Source organism: Mytilus edulis, chromosome 11 (assembly GCF_963676685.1).
Source record: "Mytilus edulis chromosome 11, xbMytEdul2.2, whole genome shotgun sequence".
NCBI lineage: Eukaryota > Metazoa > Mollusca > Bivalvia > Mytilida > Mytilidae > Mytilus > Mytilus edulis.
The window spans coordinates 68,751,914-68,778,864 of record NC_092354.1 but is presented as its reverse complement, the minus strand read 5'-3'; the positions used below and the strand labels follow the sequence as shown (position 1 = coordinate 68,778,864).

Below are 26,951 nucleotides of genomic sequence, written 5' to 3'. Positions count from 1 at the left end.
CATTTCCTTTAAATCTGTAAACAAAATTACTAAAGGAATAACACATATACATGCTCAAATTCAGATATAACGTGGTAGTATGCTACATTCTGTCACTCTCATTTCCGTTTTCATAATGTTACAGGTATACGTTTTTTTAACACATTTTAGTAATACATATATACTGAAGTTTGTGGAGTATCCACAATAAACATTTATTATTTCAAAAATGTCAAAACGTCATGTCGATGAATTAGATCATTTATTTCTTGTCGTAAAACTTTCCTTTACCAACACATAGATTGATGACCATAACATAGGCATTATCCTTCTCCTTTTAATGATAAGTGTGTATTCATCCTCCAATATACATACACCACATCGATGGCGACTACAAAAACTACAAACTTGTGTTAAAGGTTCTCAATATTGACCGTCTAACCTGCTGATTGCACGTGTGGTAAATTTCTTTAAATGTGCAATCCAAATAACTATATTATTGCTTGTATCGTAAACATTGCTTGCAAAATTGTTCAACCAAAGATTATTGCCTTGATTTTAATTCATACATCCGAAATTCACTTCATGACTGTGCAAAGCAATGGGATTTATGTTAAAAGAAGATTTTTCTAAATGGTAAAGACTGTGAGATTGTTGGTATTTTTTTTTTTAAACTGAAACAATAAAAAAAAGACGTATGAACAATAACGGTTCCTATATTTCCATATACCATAGACGTTTTTTCTGTACCACACATCAATTGTCTTCCCCGAATACTAAGCCTCGAACTCAAAACAAAGTAAAAGGAATGCATTTTTAAACTATTGATCAGATATTGTATCTTGTAATTTTGTCAACAAAAGCTTTCTTCCAAAAATTGAAAAACAAATGTTCTGTGTTCTCTTCACCATAATAATTAATTTTTTTTTTTGAAAACTGGTTGGGAAATTAATTATTTGTGATAAATTAAGTAAGCAGTTGGCATTGGCAAGAATCACATATTTATGTTATTAAAAATGCCGAGTCAATATGTCACATCGTTTTTCTTACTTTATTGTTTTTGAAATTCTGAAACTGTTACATGTAGCCTAATGTTTAAATCAAGTTCCTTTGCTGCTGGAACATTTCACGTTTAAAGTTATTGCTTCTATACAATGTTAAACAGCCATGCCAATGAATCTTATTTAATTGCTCAACATTTTTTTCATGACAGACCTTTTAAAGTCATGTATACAGTATTGATATTGCCAATTAAAAAATTACAAATGGTGGAATCATACGATTTTACATGTTACACCGCGGGTTATATGAAAATCTTGTTCATTATGGAAAGCATTGTCAACTACATTTAAACATTAACAACCTCCTCTCTAAAAAATTAAATCATTCAAATTATCCATAATTATAGATGTCTTTGATACATTTTTTGGTGAAGCAAAATAGATATTTCCTTTTTTTCCTTTACGGGAGACTATAGCTCATTCATCTGATGGAAGTTAGTAAACTTATATTGAACGTATTTTATTCAACACTATGGTAAAGGATTTATCAAATTGCAATCGTGCAAAAAGGATTGAAAGAAAAGGAGATGTCCATTAAACCTGATTCATCAATTGTTCCACTTAATCAACCAAAGAAACTAATATTCATGCCTTGTAGTGCAAGTGAGTTTCACAACTTTTTGAAATTTTGGATCCCCAATGCTCTTCAACTTTATATCTTTTTGGCTTTGTAACTATTTGATCCGAGCGTCACTGATGAGTCATATGAGAGAATTTTAAATTTTAAACGAAACTTACATACGTTAACGCAAGTAACGAAGGCTTACATGTATACGAACATAATATAACTTGTGGTTGTCTCCGTTCGCCGGTTTCAGTAATTTAGATTTCAGTCAGATAGTTATACTATTGTTTTAATTTTAAATTAACATTCATGTATTAGGCACAGCCGTTCGACTTTCGTGGTTTTGGCGTTGGGTGAAATCGCTATGCATTTTTAAATGAAGATAATTGTGGCCCTGATTTTGACTGAATGAAATTAATTTCATACTTGGCCAGCACCTTAAGTAAAAAAAAGGCCTACATTGATCCAATTTGATAATTTTCAAATCAATTTATTTTATATCAAAATCTCCCTCCCCCGGGCAAAATTAAAAGATCGATGTCTTCATGGCAAATTAGACATATGGATCTTCCTTATACAATTATGCTTTATTTGGAGGGGCCTAGATCAAATTTGAAATAAACAGACATGACCCACGAATTTATTGTCAAAATAAAAAAAATAACCGCAGCTTGGAATAAAGACAAAATCATGCTGACAAGCTAGGACAAAATAGACTCAATTGAAATTTCGCCAAAAAATAGAAATAAAACAGGCTTATCCATGCACCCCTCCCTTACAAATTAAAGGGTTGGTATCAAGAACAGGGACATTAATTTAGCTGAACGAAAGGAAAATGTGTACAAAAAATAGCACAATACAAAATTACAGAAACAATAATTTACTACAAACGTTTTTAGACTTTTTAGTATTTAAAAGTCGATGTTTTCCGTTCATTTTATTCGACTTCCGTCTTCTCGGGTCTGAGGAAATAAATCGACCTCACTACACTAGAATACAAATAGGTCTGCGTTATCGGGTTCTATCGAATTGACAGGAAGGAGCTCAACTACCTGATTATACCTTATAAGATCGGGTAAAGTAAGAAAAACGGCGCTGTTCTTCCATCACAAAAAAACGGAGGAGTAAATCGGTTTAACTTCAAAAGTGAATCGATTTATATTTACATAAGTTGACAGAGTAATAGGTCGACAGGTTGAAACTAGAAAGGTTGACAGGTTGACACAAGAAATTTCTACAAGATTGACAAGTGTTAAGGTCGACAGGTTGACAGGTCGACATGTTGAAAAGTCGATAAATGCATATAGGTCGACAGGTTGATAAGTGTAAAGGTTAACAAGTTGACAGATCGACATGTTCATACTCGATAGCAAAGGTCGACAGGTTGCCTCTCATATGTAGTTCAGCTATGTGTTGGACTTGCAAAGAGAAGGACTGAATTCATAATGATCTTGATCAAGAGCATGATGTTCCTACGGTTGCAGAATAAGGCCATTCAAGATTTGTTTTTATTTACTTTTTTCAAGATAAAATTGTCAAGATTAAAACCCTTTTCAGTCCAATTTTACAAATTACAGCCCTTGTGGTAAATTAAGATTGGACGAGTTCTTTTCATGGTTTTCTAAGCATTCATTGAGCATATTTCTTTAAAGAATATTGGGTTGTGAAAATACATATTAGAAGTCAACTACCACATCTTCTTTTTTATATCAAGTTTTAAAATAATGTTCATATGTTGATAGCTCGAACAAATATATGTACTTGCAATCTTATCACACTTCATGACTTCATTAGCAAACTCTTATCGTTATAAGGCATGTTTGTAGACATCTACGCATATTGAGATTGATAGAAATGAATTTATTAATTTACGGTAAGGGCTGTAATTTGTTTTAGTGAGTTACATTGCAAGATATTTTTATAAACGGATACATGGGATACACAGTTTTTCTAATATTCATCATTACATCAGTAAAATTAGCTGTTTACATATCGTATTTATATCATATTAAAATTAAATGCGTATATACAAGTATAATGTACTTGGTATAGGTGCGGTGTATATAATTGATTAACTGGAATACTGACTTAGATACATCTTTCTCTACTGCGTTGTAGTTTTTACAAATTATCATACATACTTGTTAATAGAAAATCTAAAACATTTAATCTTAAAATGACATTCTTTAATTTTTCGATATATCCTCATCTATTGTAGACGTACAATTTTTTGTTGAGACAACTATTGACAAAGTCCAACTTGAAAATCCATAAAACCAAAGATGAGCACCGTAGTACAATTTTCAGCAAAACATTAGAGACGAAAAAGAAAAAAAATCAAACAATATGTGTTAATAGAGAGAGCAATAATCAAATAAAATTTTAAGTTGGCGAACATGTAGCCTCTTTACTGATAAAACATTATAAATTATAATATTTTTTAAAAGACAAATACATTTTTATTACTACAGGCGGCGCTTTACTTGCACTTATTGAGGAAGTGGTACTGACAGGTAAGTATATCGTTTTCATTCACAATATTAAACGTTTACAACAGTTTACTCTGTTGTTGATATTGGATGATCTGTTACCTTTTAGGACATCTTTACGTATTCGATCAACTGAATCATGATCGTAAATAATTAAATCAGCAGGATCAATAAAACAATCATGGTAAAAATATACGGCGTTATATCCGTTTTGCAATATGTTTGGTAATGTTTTTGTTCGACATCGTTAACCTTGAAATAACTTTTTCAATCCGTAAAGGTTGCACTTTGTAAATACAGCTGTTTCTCAAAACATGCCTCTTTTGGGGAGATCGTGAATATTCATAGAAAATTTAGTTTGTTTACATAGTGGTTTCCAGTTATGCTCTCTGTGTTCCATCTCACAGAGACATAACTTGGGAATGTTACCACTAAATAAACATGTGCATTTTGTTTACATTGAAATCTGTGTTAACCTTTCATTCGAGGTAGGGGTAGTTAAGAAAATTAGTGTTAGTTTAAATTATGAGAAGTTCAGGGCATATAAACGTTGAAAATGTGCCGCACAGCCCTATATTTTGACCATTGAACAACATTGTGGTGCACAATAACTTTCAATTCTAGTATAAGATTTTTTTTTCAAAACTTCATAGTAAAAGTGGTACAGTTTTAGCCGTAAAAGGAGTTCCTATGGGAAATTGCATTGTCAATATTTATAGAAATGCAACCTATATAGGGTGAAAAAGGGGAACATTCATAATTTAACCAAATTCGCTTTATTTCACAGATTTTAAAGAAATTAACTCAAATATGAAGTTTTATAAATATTTAATGAAGATTGGTAGAATCCTGGGCCTTAAATATGATGACTCAGTATACATTCACAGTTTACAGTATGAATAGTTTACTTAAAGTCCTGGATACAAAATTGATTCATAATATTTGCATATTTTTAATTTATATTGTTAAGGAGTGCTTATATATTCTCAGTCATGAAACTCAAAGATCCTTCCTGAATATTATTTATGGGGTATTTGAGTCCTTTCGATAACCCAAAAGTAAGCGGCAACACCCAAATCTGTTTTTGTCACCACAGCATAATGAATACAAGCTAGAAAAGCAAAAAAATCTCAAGAAAACTTACAATAGTGTGTTCTATCTGTAATATGTACTAAATATTCCAAATTGCTAGAAACAGCAGAATGATTTAGGGAATTTGAGGCCCCAGGGGCCAAAAACAATAAAAATTGCATACCGCCTGGGTCATAAAACCAATAATTTTACTTGTAAATGCTATGATTTTTTTTATTTTAAAGTTCTTGATATAGAAAACAATAACTATGCTTGGAAGTTATGCGAAAATCAGATGTAAGCAGTCATCTCTACAACATTTTAAGTGACTTTATATCTCAGACTGGTTTCTGCATACATACAACTATTGCAAATATGGCTTTGTTTGAACACTTCTAGTATATATATATTAGCTAAATTGTGTCAGATATATGGTTACAGATGATACTGTTGTGACAATAATTCTAAATTGACCATTTGCGGCAGAAAATGTGTTCTTTAATTGACAAATAGGCATACAAGAAGATGAGGACTGAAGACAGAGGCTGGATTGGATACTTTATATAATCTTCAATGTTGTAATGATTGACTGCTAAACATTACATTTATAGTATTCTGATATTTTTTCAATATGTTATCAAAATAGTTTTAAACCGGTTCTCGGCATTTTTTATCAGAAAATATGCAAATAGGGTAAGCTGGCAATAATTAAAGTCTTGTTTTCAAATTATTTAAAACATTGAAACAGGGGATGGGGAATAAAATGTAAAGTAAAGATAAAGTTAGATTTATTTAAGACTTTATTTCTGATAAATGGAGTATTAATGTGAGAAAAACTGATTTTAGAGAGTTTTCTATTTGAATAAATGTCTGTATAGGTTGCACTTTGTAAATACAGCTGTTTCTCAAAACACGCCTCTTTTTGGAGAGATCTTGAATATTCATAGAAAATTAAGTTTGTTTACATACTGGTTCCCAGTTATGCTCTCTGTGTTCCTTCTCACAGAGACATAACTTGGGAATGTTACCAGTAAAAAACATGTGCATATTGTTTACATTGAAATCTGTGGTAACCTTTCATTCAAGGTAGGGGTAGTTAAGACAATTAGTGTCAGTTTAAACTCTGAAGGTCAGGGCATATAAACGTTGAAAATGTGCCGCACAGCCCTATAATTTGACCTTTGCAAAAAAATGTGATGCATATGAACTTTCGATTCTAGGATCAGATTTTTTTCAAAACTTCATAGTAAAAGTGGCACAGTTTTAGCCGTAAAATGAGTTCCATTCGGAAATTGCATTGTCAATATTTACAGAAATGCAACCTAAAACTACTTGAAACAATGTTTACAAAATTTACAAGATTTTGTATAAGGGAATGTTATCGTTTGTACAATGTATAGCCATTTTGGTTGACATCGCAACAACACAAGTGTACAAGCAAACCTGATAATGTATGAAACAATGAATAGATCAGTTTATATTTATCTACCATGATACTATCTCGTTTTCGTGTAATTTGAAAAGGAATAATCAAAAGGTTATCTTTAAATAACGTAACTCAGCCGAAATAATCATTTGATTCCTTGTGCGACTATTTAAACTAGGAATATTATTTAAATCCCTTCTTTACGATTGTATTCAAAATAATTTTAAGATACATAATAGAAGATGGGGTATAATTACCAATGAGGACACTCTTTACAAGATACCAAATTAACAACGAAATTAATAATTTTAGGTCACCGAACAGCCTTCAACAATGAGCAAAGCCCATACCGCATAGTCAAGTATATACGGCCCCGAAATGAAGAAAAAAAATGTAACACAAATCAAACGAAAAAACTAACGTCTAAATGTTTAAAAATGAAGAAAAACAAATAAATAAAACAGCAACAAAAGACAACCACTAAATTGCAGGCTCCTGACTTTTGACAGGCTATACATACAGAATTTGGCTGGTTTAAACATATCAGCGGGAACACATCCTTTTTCATAACCTGGGACAGTGGTGTTACAAAACCACATAAGAACGAACTCTTAAAATCAGTTGAAAAAGTCATTAGATGGATACAAGTAGAGAAAAAGTCTTACGAAAACACAGAGTGGACGCGGTCTAGTTTCAGCAAAAGGGACGGACAAGAAACAAAAATTAAACAATATGACATTGTGTAATAGATAGCAATATTCATTTTTAAATTAACATTTTACGACCATAAAGCATATGTCCTGTTAAAATATTATAAATGATAATATTTCTTTAAAGATATTAAAATTTATTACAACAGGCGGCGTTTTACCTCCTCTCATCGAGGAAGCTGATTTGACAGGTAAATATTTGGTTTGCATTCATGAGGTAAACTTTTACAACCGTTTAGTCTATTGAATTAAAAAGAAAAGTTTTATCTAAGATATATGGATGATTTGTAACCTTTAAGAATAATTTTATTCAAAAGATCGATAAATTTAACCTGATCATAATTATGTTATGTGATCGGTAAACAACATTATCTTTGAAAAACATACGGTTATCTATCCCTCTTGTATTCAAAAGATTATTTTGTTCGAAATGGTTGTTTTCCACGATTTTCTGTTTGGTCAACACGTTATGTACGAAACGTTGAAACTGCAAAATGTATTGTACAAAAGTGGGAGTAGCAGTTTTTACTTTTTTTTTTTATTATTAAAATAAAACATCTTTGTGGAAAACAATATCCTCGTAAACCGGTCTTTTCCCCTCTAAATACATATTAACAGTATTTTAAAAACGTGATTGATAAAATAGTACAACTTAATCAAATAAAACAAACATAAAAAATACAAAAAAAAAGACATGTTTTTTTCCTAAAGCCAATGAGACAACCTCCCAACATAAAAACACGTGCAACTATAAGTCAACATAATGCATGACATGACACATTGTAATAGAATTTTGAATTGAAAATCAAAGGCCCAATTTATTAATTACTTGGATACAATGAACATGCCTAATATTTAATTTGTACTGCAAATGTTTAATGATTTATTTTATTTAACAGACTGGTGTCAGATGTCGATAATATGTGGAAGACATGGCAATTTAATACACATACTAGGATCATTGGGACGCTGCCTTTGTAATGAAGGTTTCACTGGATCCTGCTGTGAGACAAGTATGTTTTAACAGCTTTTAAATTATGTAAATGTATATATATTAACTTGTTCACATAATCAACCTGTTTTGTTACATAGTGTTTGTCTTTGTTCAATTGTATTCGTTTACATTCACTAGTAAATGAACTCATCATAGATACTAGGATTACAATTTTATATTAACGCCAGACGCGCGTTACGTCTACAAAAGACTCATCAGTGACGCTCGAATCCAAAAAAAATGTTAAAAAGGCTAAAAATAAGTACGAAGTTGAAGAGTAAATGGTCTTACAAAAATAATAAATTGAAATGGAAATGATGCTGAGGAATGTTATCGTGTGAATCTTACGTTATAAAGGATGCACTGAGGCGAGGTTTATGAAATTTTGAACTGTTTGGAAACCTTTAAAAAAAAAAAAGAAACAGAGAACCTATTTTGCCCTATAACACCCATTTACTTTAATAGCTCATACAAAGGTCACTACAAAAATTGAAGTATATTCTAGGTTTTGTTTTTTACGATTATACACCCCCAAAATGCCATGGTTAGCTTCAAAACATTTGGCAAAAAAACAATTGTGAATCTGTTAAAATCATAAACCTTTCAACCAAAAATAATAAACGGGACACACTATTTCATAAAACAAACCTCTGTTGTTGTTATGTACATCTGTAATAAACTGATCGCATTGTACTATGTATCCACAGTATATATTGGTCGTTCCACTGTCCATATCTCTCTGCTCAGCACTTCATAAAATTGCATATCACGGCTTTGCGACGTCTATTGCGTTGCCCCGGCATGAATAACCTTGTCCCGGACATATCGGCGATTTAAACAGAATAAACGGTTCAATGATAACGAATCAGATGCATATTATGATTAAGCAAACAATTCTTTTTTAGATCTATCTTTTTTTCCTTTTTCGAATGATGATTTTCAGATATAGATGAATGTACCAGTATGCCATGTCAACATGGAGTTTGCTTTGATGGTATTGATAACTTTACATGCAGCTGTATAAATGGTTACACTGGATCTCGCTGTGAAACAAGTATTTAGAATACTTTTCAATTTCTAAATTAACGGACTTCTTTGTCTTATTTCTGAACTTTCGATCACAACTATAAATTGTGTATTTAAATATATTGCTGTTTATTTTATATATGTATATCTACTGGATGAAACTTATTTGTGTTGTAGTCCGTGTCCTATGTTTATGCTTTCAAAAAACTGTTTAGTTTGTGTCATGAAGATGTCGAAAAGCGCATGTAGCGTGATTAACTGACTTTTCTTTATGTATTAGAGGTACCTCCCTGGTAACACACAATATTTGGTTCTTGTTTAGTTTTAGTTGTTGTGAGATTGATAAATTTTATCGTTTGGTGTATCTCTGACAATTATGACCTCTGTTCATAACTGAGCTCTTTACAACAACATATTTTAGTGATACTTTATAAAGTCTTTTGCAATTTTACATTAAACAACAAAATCGAATAGAACAACTTTTTGAGGAAAAACACACTCGATATCATTTCTAAATAAGAAAACAGTCATTTGAACTTCAGTCTACTCTTATTAGCTCGTTCTTAAAAAATCTACTGTAAACACGTGTGTCTAGTATGCCCTTCAAGGAAACAACACTGTCAACACGGCTATTAAATCAGAAAAGGTCAAAGTGCAAGTAATAGTATATCGTTTCATTTACATGTAGATTGTTTATGAAAAATACACATAAACCAATTGATAACATACCTTGTTGTAGACAGGCATCACTGTTCATAAATGTTTTGTAATCATATCAATGTTTTATGTCCGGTGTATTTTGCATTTGTATCAATTTGAAAATACAAAACTTGTATATGAAAACTACAATTTAAACATTATTAGTAAAATAGACATTTATCTCACCTGTGCTCCCTGAAAAAGAGTGAGAATCTAACAAAGGGACTATTATGAAGCTGTTGGAAACGCATTGTATTGCATTAAAAAGTAGTCTTGTATCAGTCCCTATTCTTATATAAAATTTGTCTTTTTATTTTATAGCTGTTAATTTTTAAGACATAGACAGACAAAGATATATAAATGAGATAGCTAAAAATATCAAAAACAGAATAGATTTTGTGCTATTTTGATTTTTAGATTGAAATATAACCGCAAAGGACTACAAAAGTTTAGATTATTAATTGCAATGACAAATATTTTTAATAGATATTAACGAATGTGCAAGTAACCCGTGTCAGTATGGCACATGTACGGATGGTGTAGATGGTTACACGTGTTCGTGTAAGGCTGGATTCTATGGTGTTAATTGCGGATCAGGTAATTTGTAACTGACGTCTTTACATGATATTGATAGGTAAAAAGGGGACAAGAATACAGGAAATGAAACAAAATATCCACAAATGAAAAATGTCAGAGTTAGCACAAACCAAATATAAATAAAAACCACAAAAGAATTGAAGTTATGTGTTCAAACAGGATATACATTCCCTTCTTTTAGCTACGACAGATCTTGAATAATGTAGATACGTCTAACCGGGACATCACGTATCATACTATACAGTGTAGTTACTTGTCCATATGTTTTCATGTGAAATAAAACAATATTATAATGACAGGAAGCGCAAGATACGCACTATCATATCAGGTGGGAGATGAAATATGAGAAAAGAGATATCTTAATTTTGGAAGGGCTGTTGCGTTATGTTTTCCAGAACCCTGGCAGGGTAAAATTGTAAACATTCATAAAACTGTAAGTTTGCAAGAAGGGGCTTAAAATTCAACTTGAATGCATTAAATTTTAGTGCAATAAACGCATCATTTGCACATAGAAAACATATATAGACGGTGATAACCATTCACAGGTTACACTTCATTGCTTAATTATACACTTCTTTTTCGCACTGATTGCATTTCTTATATTCTCAGATTAAGGTTATTTTATAAGTTGACTTATATTTATCAAACACACATAAAGACGAATTAAACGTGAAAATGAAATGTCAAATGCAATACTTTTAAAAAAATTCTATAATCAGAAATTAACGAATGTGCATCTAGTCCATGCCAGAATGGTGCAACATGCGTCGACGTGTTTAATGGATATATTTGTCAATGTTTTAATGGCGACTCCGGAAAAAACTGTGAAATAGGTAAGAATACTAATTTTAATATTGTACTATCATGGTAGTAATCAACAGTTTTTGTTTTAAGACTAAATGATTATATGAGAATGTATCTGTAAAAAAATACGGAAACTGTTTAAACGTGTCATAATATCTTGATTTTTTAAAATATATAATTATCTGAAATTTGATAAACACAATGAAATGTTGCATGGTTGTAAAAGTACATATGACGAGCTACCTTGACTTGGTCAGAAGATGTGATGCAATATCATGTGAAGGCCATTGTGTTTGTTCTCCACAATATCAGAAATGCCCACTTTATCCAAGTTTTGGCAATTGTACAGATGTTTTTTAATTGAAATAAGAACTTTGAATTAAGACGCAAAGGTCGTCAGTTTAAATTTCACATACAATCTCATTTAAAAAATAAAATTGTGTTTCTAAATATATTTATCTCCATTTTTCTTTTTTTGCTTATTGTGTTTTTTTTAATTCCCTTTATTTAGAATTAATAGGGTATTGTTTACAAATTGGATATTTAGTCAATAAATGTTTTTGGTTGTTAACAATAGTGTGAATAAAAGGGAAAAAGTGGTGACACTATGCCTGAAGTGGATGAAAAATGTGTTTGTCCTACTATGGTTTGCACCGGTCCCACCTGCCTGATAAATATTGCATGATCCCTTATCATAACTGCATGCATTTTTTTTTTGCATTCAAAGCAAGTGGAAAGTCCTACATGTTCAATATTTGTATTCAATGGATATATTTTCAATTATATGCAGTTATTATGTGTTTGCATATTACATTTTACAATTTAAAAAAAAAATCGGCCCTTAACTTATTTTAAATGTTTTAGGGACACCCGTAACCAAAACTCCAATAATTACATTGATATCAAACAAGACTGTTGTTGAAGGCACAGCTGTTGTTACAATTGCTTGTAACGCTGAAGGTATTCCTGCACCAGTAGTTACCTGGGAGGAAATTGATGTAAGATTTATGGTTGCATATTAGCAGATAGAAAAATAAATCATATATCTCATAAATCGAAGAACACTGACAATACCATGTCTTTAAGGGCATACGATACAGTTTTCATCAAATAATGAAAATGTGATGAACAATTGTAAATATGCTATTTTTTTACCTGCCTACATCAAATATGTAATAAAACTTATCTTACCTCCAATAGATTTATTGGGATGTGATTGGTTAATGGACTACACGTGGAGACTATGTATATTTGATATAAGGTGTCCTAAAAATACATGGTTAGTTACCATATAGGGTTGGCAACCATATGGGGTTTGTAAGGAGTTACTTCCCTTTCGAAACAAAAAAGATGCCACAACCCTTTATAAAAAAAAAACACGGTGTTGAGGAAAAATCTGAAAGGATTCAACAGACGAAGAAATTGACGATGAAAGCTTGAAATAAGTTCATAAAACATAATTAAAGCTATCAAGTTGTTACTGTTAGCATAACGGATCTACTTCCATTTCAAAACAAAAAGAAATCTGAAAGGATTCAACAGACGAAGAAATAAATACATGTAATAAACGATTGAAATAAATTCACACAACACATTTAAAGCTAAAAAATTGTTATTAGTGGCATTTGTTTTCTGTATAGACAAATGGAAGTATAGGAGCTTAATACTAAATAATGAAGACTTGATCACGTTGATAGGCCGCTTGTCCAAATATCACATGTGTAGATAGTCGGTAAAATAAATTTGTTACACGGTGTGCTAGTGACCTAATTCGAGATATGGAATTTACTGCCCCTATATATTAGGTCACTAACACACCATGTAACTAATATTATACTTCCCAATTTTATAATACTCCATTTCAGGCCAAATTACAACCAAACGTTAGACAAATAGGACACTTCCTGGTTATTGAAAATGTTACGATGGCTAATAAAGGCTATTACATATGTACTGCTAAAAACCGTGTCGGAACCGAAATCAAAGCTGTACGATTAATTGTTACCAGTAAGTATAAGGATAACTTTGTGACCGTAAGTTTTATTTTGACAATTTGTACATCAATAGAGAGGTAATACGAAGGTATTGGATTCATATTGATTTTGGAAAACCACGTCAAAATTCTTTTAAGGAAATATTTTGAAATATTTCTAAAATAAATGTTGTATAAAGCATTATACATTTTATAAATCTATTTAATTTTGTGGTTTTGTTTTTCGTTATTAATAACGTGCTTTGTCCATCTGCCTTTTTCTTTTGTTGACATAGTTGTTTGCTTTTATAGGGAATAAGATTATAAGACGATGTGGTATACCTCTTTTGACATTTTTCCCTTTTTAGTATCTTGTGTAAGTTTTAAACTGTCTATTTGATCATGATGTACATGCTGTATAAACTAAAACAATGTTTTAAACGATCAAGCTAAAATTCAATGCATATTTCATTTAAAATTACCTTTGCCTGATTATTTTTTGGCAAGATAAAAGAATTAATTTGATAATTATTAGTGTTTTTTCTTGCATCTATAAAGTTTATTTCTAGGTTGTGGGATAATTCTTTTTTTTTTTGTTTGTAAATCACTCTATGAAAATCGTAATTTCAAAAAAGTTTGAAATCCCCACTATCTAATTGTTTGTCTGCTATTTATTTTCATTATCCGGCCTTAAAGAGTAGTGACTTCTGTGAGAGTGACAAATTTGCTTGGTTGAACGTGAAGTGCTGATATATTTTAGTTTGTTTATAATGTCACACTACACCAACACTGAAACATAAAAAAACACGAAATGGAAAGACAATAACTCATAAAAAAGGTCATCTGATAATTTCTGTGACATCAATAAGATAATTCTATGATAAATAGCAACACAATGCATATAACAAAAAAAGTCTATCGATACTTTTGGAAATATACTTATGTGTTGATCTTGTCTTACTTACAGTTTAAAGCTTTTTTTCATAATAGTTTCCAGACGATAGGTAAGAATATATTAACATAATGATAACATTTGCATTCAACTGCAATACATTTGTCTATCAAAAAGAACAATGTCACATTTTTCAGCAAAGACATCACGACCATATGCTGCACCAGTTATTTCTGCACCATCGACAGTGAAGGTTAGATATTACACTGATGCTCGACTTGTGTGTACTATTACTGGATATCCGGAGCCAACTGTAAAATGGGAATATAGTAAGGTAATACCAGTTTCAATAGACTCGACAGCAATTTACCGATGATCAAGCATTATTGCATCATCTAACATACGCAACAAACACTAACAAAGAATAGTATCGAGTGTTTCCGGATGTAGCTTGTACACCAAAGACTTTCCTTGCTTTATCATTTCATTCAAAAAAAGTTCAATAAGAACAATGATTCACTGTGTCACGTCCTCAAATCGCAATTATTTAGAAACAATAAGTAAATATCATCATACATTTTTTTAACCGGTATAAATATTTAGCATAAGGTACGATATTCATTTACCGTCACATAACAGTAAATTAATGTGGCATTGAAGTCCATTGTTAAAATGGTTTTAAAAATTGACTACAATATCTAAATTTAAATATTTTTTGTAGAATAAAACTCTTCCTGGTGCGAAAATCTCAGGTGGCATTTTAGTAATTCCGAATATCACAAGTGAAGCAACTGGTCTTTATACATGTATTGCTTCAAATGATATTGGGTCAAGTCGAGCTAACATAATGTTAGAAGCAACTTATGGTATGTGGAATATTCATTTATACGTAATGTAGAATTCAAAAGTATATTTCTGTATTATTGTGAAGAAACTTAATTTGTGTTTTGATAGATATTAAAGAGTGGCGAAAAATACCTGAGTGACACTCTAATTCATAAGTCGAAAATAAACTGACATTGACATGACCAAAAAATAAAATAAAATTATAGCATACTAACAATAGTTCACAAAACAAAACATAGAAAACTAAAGGAAAACCAACACGAACGCCACCAAAACTAGACATTATTTCATCACGACACCTTACGTACACAACCAAATGTTTTTTGTATAAATGACAGGAGGTCATTAATGGAGATATAACGGAGAGTACTTGATATTTCATTACAATGACAATGCGTCTATGTTGAGGTGAAGAGTTGAAAATGTGTAAGGCATTCACCTAGCTACAGAAAGTAAAATTGAGAATGGAAATGTGTCAAAGAGACAACAATCCGACCATAGAGCAGACAGCAGATAGACTAGATAGAATACAGATATACCTACAATTTTGTCATTGTAACCTTTTGATGTCACAGTTGCACATTTTCTAATCAAGTAGTCTTCATTTTTTCTACGGAAAGTAGATGGTAGATGAGAATCGTTGGTCTTATGGTATATTTTGAGTCGAAACGAACTTCCCTAGAATGAATTGAATGGTCAGGCTTGTTAAAATACTGGTAAATAATTTCGCTTGCACTGTTGTTGATGTCTTATATATGTCTTATATATGGCCGCACATACATTTTTTAGCCTTTTCAATCGTCATAAGAGATCAAATGTTCCAAATGTTATACCTCGAATGTTTATCTATGTATATTTTTTCTTTTATTTCTCAGATTCCCCAAAATTCGTATCTTCACCACAATCTTATTCTGGAAACACAGGAGCACCTCATAATTTTACCTGTACTGCAACAGGTCACCCAGTACCTAAAATTACATGGATGTTTTCCTCCGTAAGTTTAATTATGAAATTGTAATTACAATTTGATATAAAAAAGGATTTTGGTTTACATCAGTAGTTTTTTATATACTATTCAATATTCTATTAAAAAAGACTTAACTGATCTTGATTGAATGTTTTCAAATAGTCTAATTTGCGCGGATTTTATTCTATTTGATAAATCTAAAATATATTGAAAGACTGAAAGTAACGTAATATGTTCGGTCTTTAGATGGGTACGGAACAGCTAAGTTCATAGTCTGTATCACTGCAGGTTTTTAAAATCAAATGCAAAACAATAAAAATCATAAAAGTCTGAACTCCGCATAAAAATAAAAAACGGAAAGCCCCTAATTTAATGGCAAAATAAAACCACAACCATATCAAATGAAGCAACAACTGTCATAATCCGGACTTGGTACATGCATTTCTTCTGTAGAAAAACAATGGAATACACCTGTTTATAGCTATAGCTAAATCTTACAAAGTCTGCATGCTCTTGAATACCGACAAGTAACCGGCCACGTCCACTTGCATGTGTAGTATTTGTATTTTTACCCATCTGATGAGTGAAGCCTTTTTTCAACTGATTTAGTTCTTTCTTATGTTGTACTTCCACCACTGTCCCAGGTTATTTGAAGGTATGGGATCCCGCTAAAATGTTAAATCCGCCACATGTTCTATGCATGTGCCTGTCTTAAGTCTGGGGCCTGTATTCCGTGGTTGTCGTTTGTTTATGTGTTTGCAACAAATTTGTTTTTCGTTCATTTTTTGTACATAGTTTGGGCCATTAGTTTACTCGTTTGAATTGTTTTACATTTTCATTGCGGGACCTTTTATAGAGTAGAGTCCCTATTGTGGACAGTGAGTTACTTGGCCATTTTTTCTAAACCTCTTCCAAATGTATGTCTTCATGTTTTATGCCTCAAATAGCAAGACGGAGGATACAATGACACTGTTAAAAAAATTAGGTCTTGAATTTTCAAAGTAAAGTAGTAATTTGGTCCAGCCAGCTGAAAAAGGTTAGAAATTAGTACTTCGGAAGCTGTCAAAATATTTCAAGAACCCTTGAAATAGAAATCGCAGGTGAAAATTCTTTTATTTTCATTTGTCTAAAAAGATATGCACTACGAAATAACTGTGTACTCAGATACTAGGATGGAAATCTTAATAAATCTTAATATTTATCAATGATAAATCAAGTCAACACAGAAGGGCTAACTACTGGACTGGAAATACCCTCCGGAATAAAAACTCCACAAGCAGTGGCATCGACCAAATACACTTCCAGACATATGTTTATAAATTTACACTACGAGAGAGATCTCCTAGTTTATGATATTATGAGTGTCCTTTTCGATCCATTTACATAGACCATTGCGAAAACAGAGCCAGATATACGATACATAGATTTACGGCATTTCCTATCTGTGTGCGTTGTGCGATGTGTTATCTGTTATCTCTCTCAAAATCTGTCTACTTATAATAAGAGTTTAATTACAAACTTGCAATCTCAACCTGTTACGAAATACCCTGTTATCAAATAACCTGCAGAAATTTTCGTTTACTATGGAGAAAAATGGAGAGTTGTCTCATTAGCACTCATATCACAACTTCTCATATTTATTCAAAAAATGTAAATACAATACGCTACCGTTACAAGTGACATTACGTTTAAATAGTCTTATATATAATAATTTTATAATTTGTATACGTCCTTTGACAGAACAATAATGATGTACATTTGTCCTCACGCCTATATGCCTATCTGTTAATCCGTCCGTCAGTCCGTCTGTTCGTATAACCGTTAATCGTCAGTATAACAGAAAACAATACTTTGTTTTTATATGACATTGAGAAGATATTGATCTTGAAATGTGACGGGCTTTTATGCACTTATGGCGCATTTTTTTCTTTCTAGTTTTCCAATCATATAAACAAATTACCACAACATAAGATACACAGGAATGGCGATATGATAGAGTTGGTCAATATGGAAGAGTCTGGCATCCTCACTTGTAAAGCAACTAATGCATTTGGAATAGCCACCGCCAAAGCTCAAGTAATTGTTCACCACAGTAAGTATCTTTCCAAAACATGACTCAATCTCGTTTTTTTAAATTGTTAACGGTAACGTTGTCATAAACTTTCAAGAGACTGAATTATATTTGCAGAAGACCTTTGACTCAATTTTTTCTGAATACAACAAATATATTAACTAGTTGTTGCTATTAATTTAAGATAACAGAAATGAAAACACATTATTTGTATGTGTTTTTGCTATTTGAAACCAACGAAACATTTCGATTTTAGATCTATTTAATAGTCCAAAACACTCATATTATACAAAAATGCGATTGTTAAGTCATTGTAGCTCACTGAGGATTATATGCAATATATGTTAATTAAATAACATGATTCATAGAATAAAATCTAACAACAGTAAGACATATGTACGTTTAAGATGAGTTTGTTTATTTTTAAATGTACGAGGACCTCCGAATCAAGTAAAAAATAAATTTGTTATATGCTAGTTACACTCAAAGGCAAATGTTGAGTTCTAAATAAGTTACTGTTTTTTGGCAGTTTAATTAATACGACTTATTATTATATTACAGGTTCGTCAATAGTAGGATGATGTCGTACTCTAAATACAATAAAATCAAAACATATATTTTTAGGCTGTTTGTGTTGTTTATTTTGTTCTTCTATTGTATATTGATTCCACTGTCGCTGGTAAAGGATTACATTAACACGATGTGATACCCCGCTGTATTTATATTTCGACTGTATGAAGTCATGGAACTACACGTAATTGTTTGCCGTTGTATGTCAGATTTATTTTAATTTCATCATGTAAGCATAATTCCATTAACGGTACCAATTTTACTCCACAAGATACGAACTTTACATAGGAAAATGCCTGTAACAAATAAGGAATATGATGGCTGTTATCAATTCATTTGATGTGTTTGAACTTTTCGATTTTTTTTTAATTTGCCTGTGGACTTTCTGTTTTCAATTTTCAACGGTTTTTGTTTATTTTTTTCCCTACTTTTTGACAATACACGTATCTACAACTTTGGTCGAGACCAACATCTATATATATAAATGCACTGTTGTGAAAAGAGATGCAATCAAAATATTTCTTATTTCATGTTATTAACTGATTAGAAATTTCGCCCTTTTTATACTACTATGGATAGTTGTCTCAATTGTTATCATATCTCATATTATCATCGGTACACAAAACTTAAATGTATCATCTTTGAAAAGTCTTACAAGGATGTCGAAATGACGTGTTAACAATACGTATACGTGAGCTTTTGATTTTGCCATTTGATAAGTTACTATCCGTTTTGAATTTTCCTCAGAGTTCATAATTTTGGTGATCCTACTTTATACTAGCATGGATGTATTTATCCCTCAAAAGTTATTATCAATAAGTAGATGCACGGATATGGAAAATAGCGACGAAGATTGACGATCGTTTTAAACAGTATCCTGAATTCTAATGAAGTGTGTCTTCTTATCAACCGGTTTGATTCACAATATTTATCTTCACATAATGTATCATAGAAGACCGAATCTTATTCTTCTTAATGTCCTTTGCCTGATTGTGTTATTGGTTTGATGTCTCATCGAATAATTAAATGCTTAATTGCAGTAGAATTGATTTTAATTTGTTATTAACCTTAGGACCATCGGTATTCATTTCTTTGGACTAAATTTTCTTATTAAATGATAACTTTGCCTCGTGAAAAGATAGTAATACGTTTGTTGCACATTATGAACACTTCTTCCTGGGTCCGTAGGTAGCATGTTTCAAGGCTTACTTTCTGTACCTATCCAATATACCCTTATTATCACAAGACAGTCTCAATTTACCCGACTTTATCTGTGGTGTCCTTTAAGCAAGAACTTACCTACTGTATTCACTATTTTCTTAACCTATAGCAGTGTATATACGAATAAGACTACGACATATTTATTTTGATTCGGTTCACATATAACGATGCAAACTTAAGCTCTCAAGAGCTTTTTACCGAATATAAAACAACATTAACATTAGAACACATCACATGCAGACAAGACATTTATCACACAGGCATATTGAAATACATGCAATGCACTACTAAAATACACATCTAAACAAGACAAAACTGAAGCACAACTAAATGAGGCCCAAATGGAATATAGCACTCATGCAAATATTTAAGGCATAATAACATGTTAAAACAACTTCCAATACATGAAAAAGCTTATCTACATGGAGAACAACAACATTTTCAACCATTCCTAGACTGTATAAGGCTCTTAAATTGAGAACAATATATAGTATAGCGTTGTGATGCCTTTGTTTTACACTATTATTAAGTTATTTTTATTGTAAAATAAAAAAAACCCCACTTATATAGAAAACTTTTAGGAACATCTTAAAATATGATTGCGTTAATACTACTTGAACCATTACGTTTATCTTTTTTTACAATAAGCATTGGAAAATTGCTGCGACAAGTAAAACTAGTTGCATTTTTTTTCAGGTAGTTTATATCGTCGTCTAGGCGGTGGAGATCTTGATCTGGATATGAATCTGGGACTGGATCTGGATCTGGATCTGGATCTGGATCTGGATTTACGATCACGAATTGAAGAAAAACGAGGTAAAACGCTAGATTTTGAAGAAAAGCCTTCATGTTCAACATTCTTTATTTTCAATCTTTCCTTGGTTGAAAAAAACTTATTTTCTTTTCCAAAGAATGATTGATAAACACTTATAATCTCTGCATTATTCAGAAGACCAACACTTGCTATTTCATTTGTAAAGTATTGTTTGTCAACTAGGGGAAATCGAATTAAATATAATAAACTTCCCAAAAGCCTTCTAGTATTTTTTCCTGACGGATCTTCATGGGATAATAGGCACTTTTTATTTGCCCATTTAATTGCAAATTTGCAAATTTCGGTTTCTGTCCAATTGAATTCTTCTGATTCTACAATCAACTTCATGCATTCAGTATCTATGTCAAGGGCTTTCTCATTTTCTAAACATTTACTGGGATGCTGATCAATATATGTAAGGCTTGCACATTGAAGATCCAATAAATGATATTCTACAGATGTCTGAAGATTGATAATTGCATCACTTGATGTCAATGACTGTTTTAGGAATTTTTCGCATGCATCTGTCCCACTATAAAACATATACTTGTTTGATATATAAAGCATCTCTTTCACATTTTTTGATGATACTTCCATTTGGTCGGTATAAATCCATCTGAAACATGATTTAAAGTTTCAAGTTTATAGAACCCGCATAAAAATCCACTAGTAACAAGTTTTATCTAAAACGGTCAGGAGTCATGTTCAGTCTTTCAGTGAAACACCGAAGTAGATGCAGTATTGTGAAGGTAATTTGCTTGAAGTACATGAAGATTTGTTCAGCAGTTGATATTTACCTGTACACATTAACATTCTGAAATGCTATTAAGCCGTACTGAATTGACTGCACGCAAAATGTCAAAGCAGTACTGCATTCACCAAAGGTATACATTGAAATTATCTGGAATTGTCTTGATAATTTATTTTTCAGACTTTTCAGACGTTAATAATAATATCGAATAAACCTTTAACAACTACCAAATGTTAACAAGTGCACGATTGATATCACAATGGTTTTTTAAAGGTTAAAAAGCAACGGTATATGAAAGGGAGCATACAATCAATAAAGTTGTTAAACAAAATGCAAATCCCAGACTAGGCAGACATTTATATTAGATACATGATATTTGTGTATGGTCCATAATTCATACCAGATACCGCAAAATAAAAATAGATAAAGGAATACAAGATAGTTTTATGAATTAAAATAAAGTGCTTTATTATAGATGGTTGTCAGCATATTATCTACGGACTAATTTAAAAAAATAAACTTTCCAAGTATTGCAGTCTGTTAGATACTATGTTTTATTTTTCATTCACTTACCGCAGAAATAAGTTAAACGTATCATCATTCACATCAGAAATCACTATATTATCAGTTTCTGGAATGGAACCTTCAAACATTGTATAGAAAACACGACTCCTAGTGGCAAGTATTAATTTGTGTGCTCTTATAATTTTCTGCTCAGGACCAACTTTAAAGGAGACATCACACATTAATCCGTTTTCCAGTATATACATTGTACAACCAGACAAGGATTTCCCAGACCGCCAATCTTTGTCCGTATATGTCTGCAATGAACATAACTATAAACAACTACACACATGCATAGCTTTAAACACATATTTTTATTGCAAATATTTATGATTGGGTTGCTGAAAGAAAATTATTTTACAAGACACTGAATGCCTTGGTTAACCGAAATTGAATATCATTGTCATATATGACCGCGGTTATCAATGGTTATGCTATACATGTATATGTCGATACCATTCTGAGTCCTGTTCTGTTTTCCAGTGTGACTTCACATAATAAGACTCACTGTCAAATGTGTTCTTATGTTTAGCAGTAACGGATTACCCTTCCAGAAAACTACAGATCACTGTCAATAATTTGGTGGCTGCAGAATATGTTGCTAAGTCTTTGTTGTGTTGACGTGTGTATAAGCTTTCTATGTCTTTTACTGGTTTTAAGTTTGTTTCTTTGCATTAATTTGCATGGTGTCTCCTGAGATTATAAGTGTTTATTTCCCTGCCGATATCTGATAATCATTTTTCATATTATTTTGTGCTACGGGTAATGCTATTTGTCTTATTTGCTTAACAACATGTTGGTTAGAGGTTTTTAGTGTTATAAAGACAAGTTCATTTAACGGACTTTCATTAAATAAAACCGCTTCGGTTCGCTTTCTTCATGGTCTAAATAATTATTTTGATCTGAGCGTCACTAATACCGGCGTCATACGTCAGCGTATAGCTCCGACGTACGTCGGGTGTGGTACAAAATCATGTACACTGTCAATACGCTTTTTGGATGCATTCGACATGTCAATCATATCTGTAACGTTTGCACAACGAGCTCTTAGCGTGTATTGAAGGTACGAGAGCGTGCCTAAATGTTTATCGGGCGTTAAAGTAACGTACGTTGGCGTGTGTCTGACGTTTGTCTAACGTAGATGGAATGCACGCTACGAAGGAAAAACGTGTATTCCTTACATGCCTAAGCTTGCATTTCTGTAAATGTCGACAATGCGTATTTCCCATTGGAACTCCTTTTACGACAAAAACTAAACCACTTTTACTATGAAGTTTTGAAAATAAAATATATCTAAGAAAGGAAAGCTCATATGCACTTACGATCAACATAGCGATCATAACTGGGAACCAGTACGTAAACAAAATAAATAAATCACTGAAACACTGATCAACCTATATATATATACCTTTCCACAACTTTTCTTTTTTTCCATTATTTATTTGGACGTTAACAATTTTCCCTTTCAGAAAACGATGAATCTGTTGAAGAATTAAGTTTGTAACAAATTATTTCATATAACAATCTCACACATTGTTGTCAATATACTGGAATTTCTGCAACTATCATACAAGTTAGCTAGCTATTAAACAAGGTTTAATTCACAATTTTCTACATAATAAAATCAATTTTATAAACTGTTTCCCATTCGTTAGATCTTTTTAAGCTTTTGATTTTGCCATTTAAGAAAATACTTTTTTTGTAATTTTCTATATTTGTTATATTTGTTATATTTCTGTTTGATAAGTCGATAAGTTGCCTGAAATTGAATTGCTCTTCCTATTGCATTTACACTCTTTTACTATATCAGGTGGACATACAAGGTCATACTTATTTTACTCTTTTGCACAGTTGTTTGTTATGACGAATGATTTCTAACAGCTACAACATAATTACCTTATGAAGATATTATAACTACATATTATCAATTCATTACTTGACGAATTATATATCATAGATACAACATAATAACCTTATTCACATGTTATAACTGCATCTTATGTATTTGATATTTCTTTCATTTTTCTTATGTAATTGATATTTCTTTAATTTTTCTTATGTTCTTTGTGTTTCTTTGTTGACGAAACCGTTATTGAAACACATTGTTTTCAATATAATGGAATTATATTCGACGGTCATACAAGTGAGAGATAATCTAATCAAACATGTGTTTAAAGTTGTTTTCTATTCGTTAGATATGTTAAAGCCTTTGATTTAGCCATTTTATAACGAACTTTTGGGTGTTTTTCGATATTTGTTAAATTGGTTTTTGAAAAATCGATTAGTTGCTTCTTGCATGACAGTATTGCTCTCCTTATTAAATTTACACTCGTCTAATAGTTAAGGTTGACAAACTAGGTCGTTTTTATTTTCACTTTTGCACAATTAATTTGTATGAACAAGGATTTATCATATAGTTACAACATAATTACCTTATGACGATGATATAACTACATCTTATCAATACAGTATTTGTTATGACGAATTATAGTTTATACTTACAAAATAGTTACCTCGTTCACATGTTATAAATGCATCTTATTTAATCCAAAGTTATCTGTTGCTAATGTAAACATCATTTAAAACCATACTTGATAACGAAGGCCATTGATGTTTACTTTCACATTTGTGTACACACGTTTTATATTTAAAGTGTATCCATTGACTTGGACCGTTTTCATAAAATATAGTCAGTTTCAAATAAGAGCCTTGACTAAATAGCTAATATTGAAATTTTAACCGTTTCGCTATTATGTATTTTGCACACACTTCAATTTATTAAGCAAACATTAAAACTTATGTATGCATTGTATCAGTTTATGAGGCAAATTTTGGTCCTCAATGCTCTTCAGTTTCGTACTTTATTTGGCCTTTTTAACTTTTTTGGATTCGAGCGTCACTGATGAGTCTTTTGTAGACGAAACGCCCGTCTGGCGTATAAATAACATTTAGTCCTGGTATATATGATGAGTTTATTTACTGAGAGACAACATATGTATTCGAATATTTAATTAATAAAAATAAGCTATTGAGACCGAATTCAAGCTAAAGATAACAATCAAAATCTGGAAAAAATTATAGTACGGTCAATCGATTGTTGTTTTCATAACGTCAACTGACAAATTTGTCATGTATATCAGGACTAAAACAAATTGACACTTGATACAACCAGTAAATAAAATGTGTTTATTAACGATGTTTTAACACTGGAAGTAATGTTGGTGTGCAATGTATTTAATCAGAGGATATTATCTATTTTGAATTTATTGAACAATAAAATAGTTTTTTGACTCTTCACATCGATTAATCCACGAAGCGCATAATGTAAATGTGAATAGTCAAAAACTAATTTTATGGTTCATGCCATCGGGAACGGATCGTCCACCATCAGTGGCATCATCAAAGATTCATGACATTTTGAAGAAATCTATTTATTTTTGTTTGCTTGATTTACAATTTTTGTTTATCTTTTTTTATAACAACATCAAATATTGCTTGTTACATAAACCATCAAGATTCCAAACTTCTCTTGACGTACCCTGTTACAATCCACTGACTTCCCAGGGAATAATCAACTGATTATATTAATTGATATGCATTTTGTTTACAAAACATTACAATAACAATATTAGAAAAAAATATGTATTAATTATGTTTCTTTTAATCGTAAGTAGCATTGAACCGATTGTCGTATGTCCATTAATATTGGCATCTACTCTCTTGTTGTATTTATTAAAAACAAATCTGTAGAAGTCTATGTTTTTTGTTTTCTGCTCAGATAGATAGTACGACTTATTAATTGAAAAACTAAGTATTATTTTCTTTTATTTTGTTTAAAAGTTTCTCTTGATCAGAAATTATTCTCCCATTAGCTTACTTGTCGATTTTTGTTTTAACCCAAGAAAGTGTATGAGTTATTTTTCACCGATCTCTACTTATTTGTCTCTATATCTCACTTGATCTCCTTTCGCTTTTTCTTCATATATCTCACTGAGCTCTTTTCCAAATTCATTTTTTTTTCTATTTCATTGTTATCAATAGTCGTCTCGTTCCTTTAATTTCATATTTTCTTCACAGTCTTTTTCCAAAGTATATCTTCGCCCCTAGGTTAATTTTGCATTATTTTAACAATAAGTTCTTGTTTGTTTGAATTACTACTTGTTCCTCTACATTAAGAATTAAGAATAAGAGGGTAAATTGTGTAATTATAGGGTATTCACTGTCGTTAAACGTCTTGTGTATCCTCCTTAATATAACAAATAGTAATCTGACATGGTAATTGTAAATAATCAAGAACATGCACCAAGAGATAACACGACTTAACTGTAGGATTTAAATGACTTAAACGAATATCCATATTGCACAGTATAATTCTAATTGGTTAACTATGAAGTTAAGTTGAATGAATTTTGTGTGCATGGGCCGTATATTTGTGTAGATTTACATTCAAAGTGTTATTAAATGATTAGATAATTTTAGCCGAATTTCAACATAAGTCTTACTACAACGATAAACAAAGTTTACGTACCTTTTATAATGTTCGATACAGTTCTTATACCTGCATATTGTGAAATATAATATAATGGGTACCTTTATATATTATGATACGTTTTTATCATCCACCTATAAATCAAAGTGCATTGATATCTTGAACAATTATGAAATTATCACGTTGTTGTCCGCTTATCATTTGCAAAACTATTTTTTGTGTGATGTGGGATTTCCTTAAGTTGTAGTTAACATTGTAATATTGCAACTACTTTATTGATATGATGAAAAATCATATATATGCTACTGTCTGCACACGGGGTAATTATTTTACTCGATTATTTTCCTCTCTTTTATTACAACGAAACATAGTG

At 31.3% G+C, this 26,951-nt stretch overlaps 2 protein-coding genes across 2 annotated transcripts in view; one reads left to right on the top strand and one right to left on the bottom strand.

The window, feature by feature from the left end:
* LOC139494528 (uncharacterized) overlaps window positions 1-18,792 on the top strand; it is a 45,632-nt gene extending 26,840 nt beyond the window's left edge. The window contains exons 3-15 of the mRNA XM_071282688.1: window positions 4,077-4,118; window positions 7,451-7,492; window positions 8,201-8,314; window positions 9,239-9,349; window positions 10,507-10,617; window positions 11,337-11,450; window positions 12,286-12,419; window positions 13,287-13,428; window positions 14,483-14,619; window positions 15,007-15,151; window positions 16,007-16,125; window positions 18,034-18,190; window positions 18,731-18,792. Of these exons, the coding sequence (XP_071138789.1) occupies window positions 4,077-4,118; window positions 7,451-7,492; window positions 8,201-8,314; window positions 9,239-9,349; window positions 10,507-10,617; window positions 11,337-11,450; window positions 12,286-12,419; window positions 13,287-13,428; window positions 14,483-14,619; window positions 15,007-15,151; window positions 16,007-16,125; window positions 18,034-18,190; window positions 18,731-18,750 (1,388 nt within the window). The 3' untranslated portion in view covers window positions 18,751-18,792. The remainder of the gene's footprint in view (window positions 1-4,076; window positions 4,119-7,450; window positions 7,493-8,200; window positions 8,315-9,238; window positions 9,350-10,506; window positions 10,618-11,336; window positions 11,451-12,285; window positions 12,420-13,286; window positions 13,429-14,482; window positions 14,620-15,006; window positions 15,152-16,006; window positions 16,126-18,033; window positions 18,191-18,730) is intronic.
* A 1,292-nt stretch (window positions 18,793-20,084) lies between these two features.
* On the bottom strand, window positions 20,085-24,885 carry LOC139496139 (BTB/POZ domain-containing protein 6-like). The gene is made up of 4 exons (XM_071284607.1): window positions 24,592-24,885; window positions 23,498-23,570; window positions 22,099-22,346; window positions 20,085-21,390 (listed from the first exon to the last, which is right to left on the bottom strand). Exons 2-4 carry the CDS (start codon window positions 23,522-23,524, stop codon window positions 20,637-20,639), a joined length of 1,029 nt encoding a protein of 342 aa, XP_071140708.1. The 5' UTR covers window positions 23,525-23,570; window positions 24,592-24,885; the 3' UTR covers window positions 20,085-20,636.
* Window positions 24,886-26,951: the final 2,066 nt, after the last annotated feature.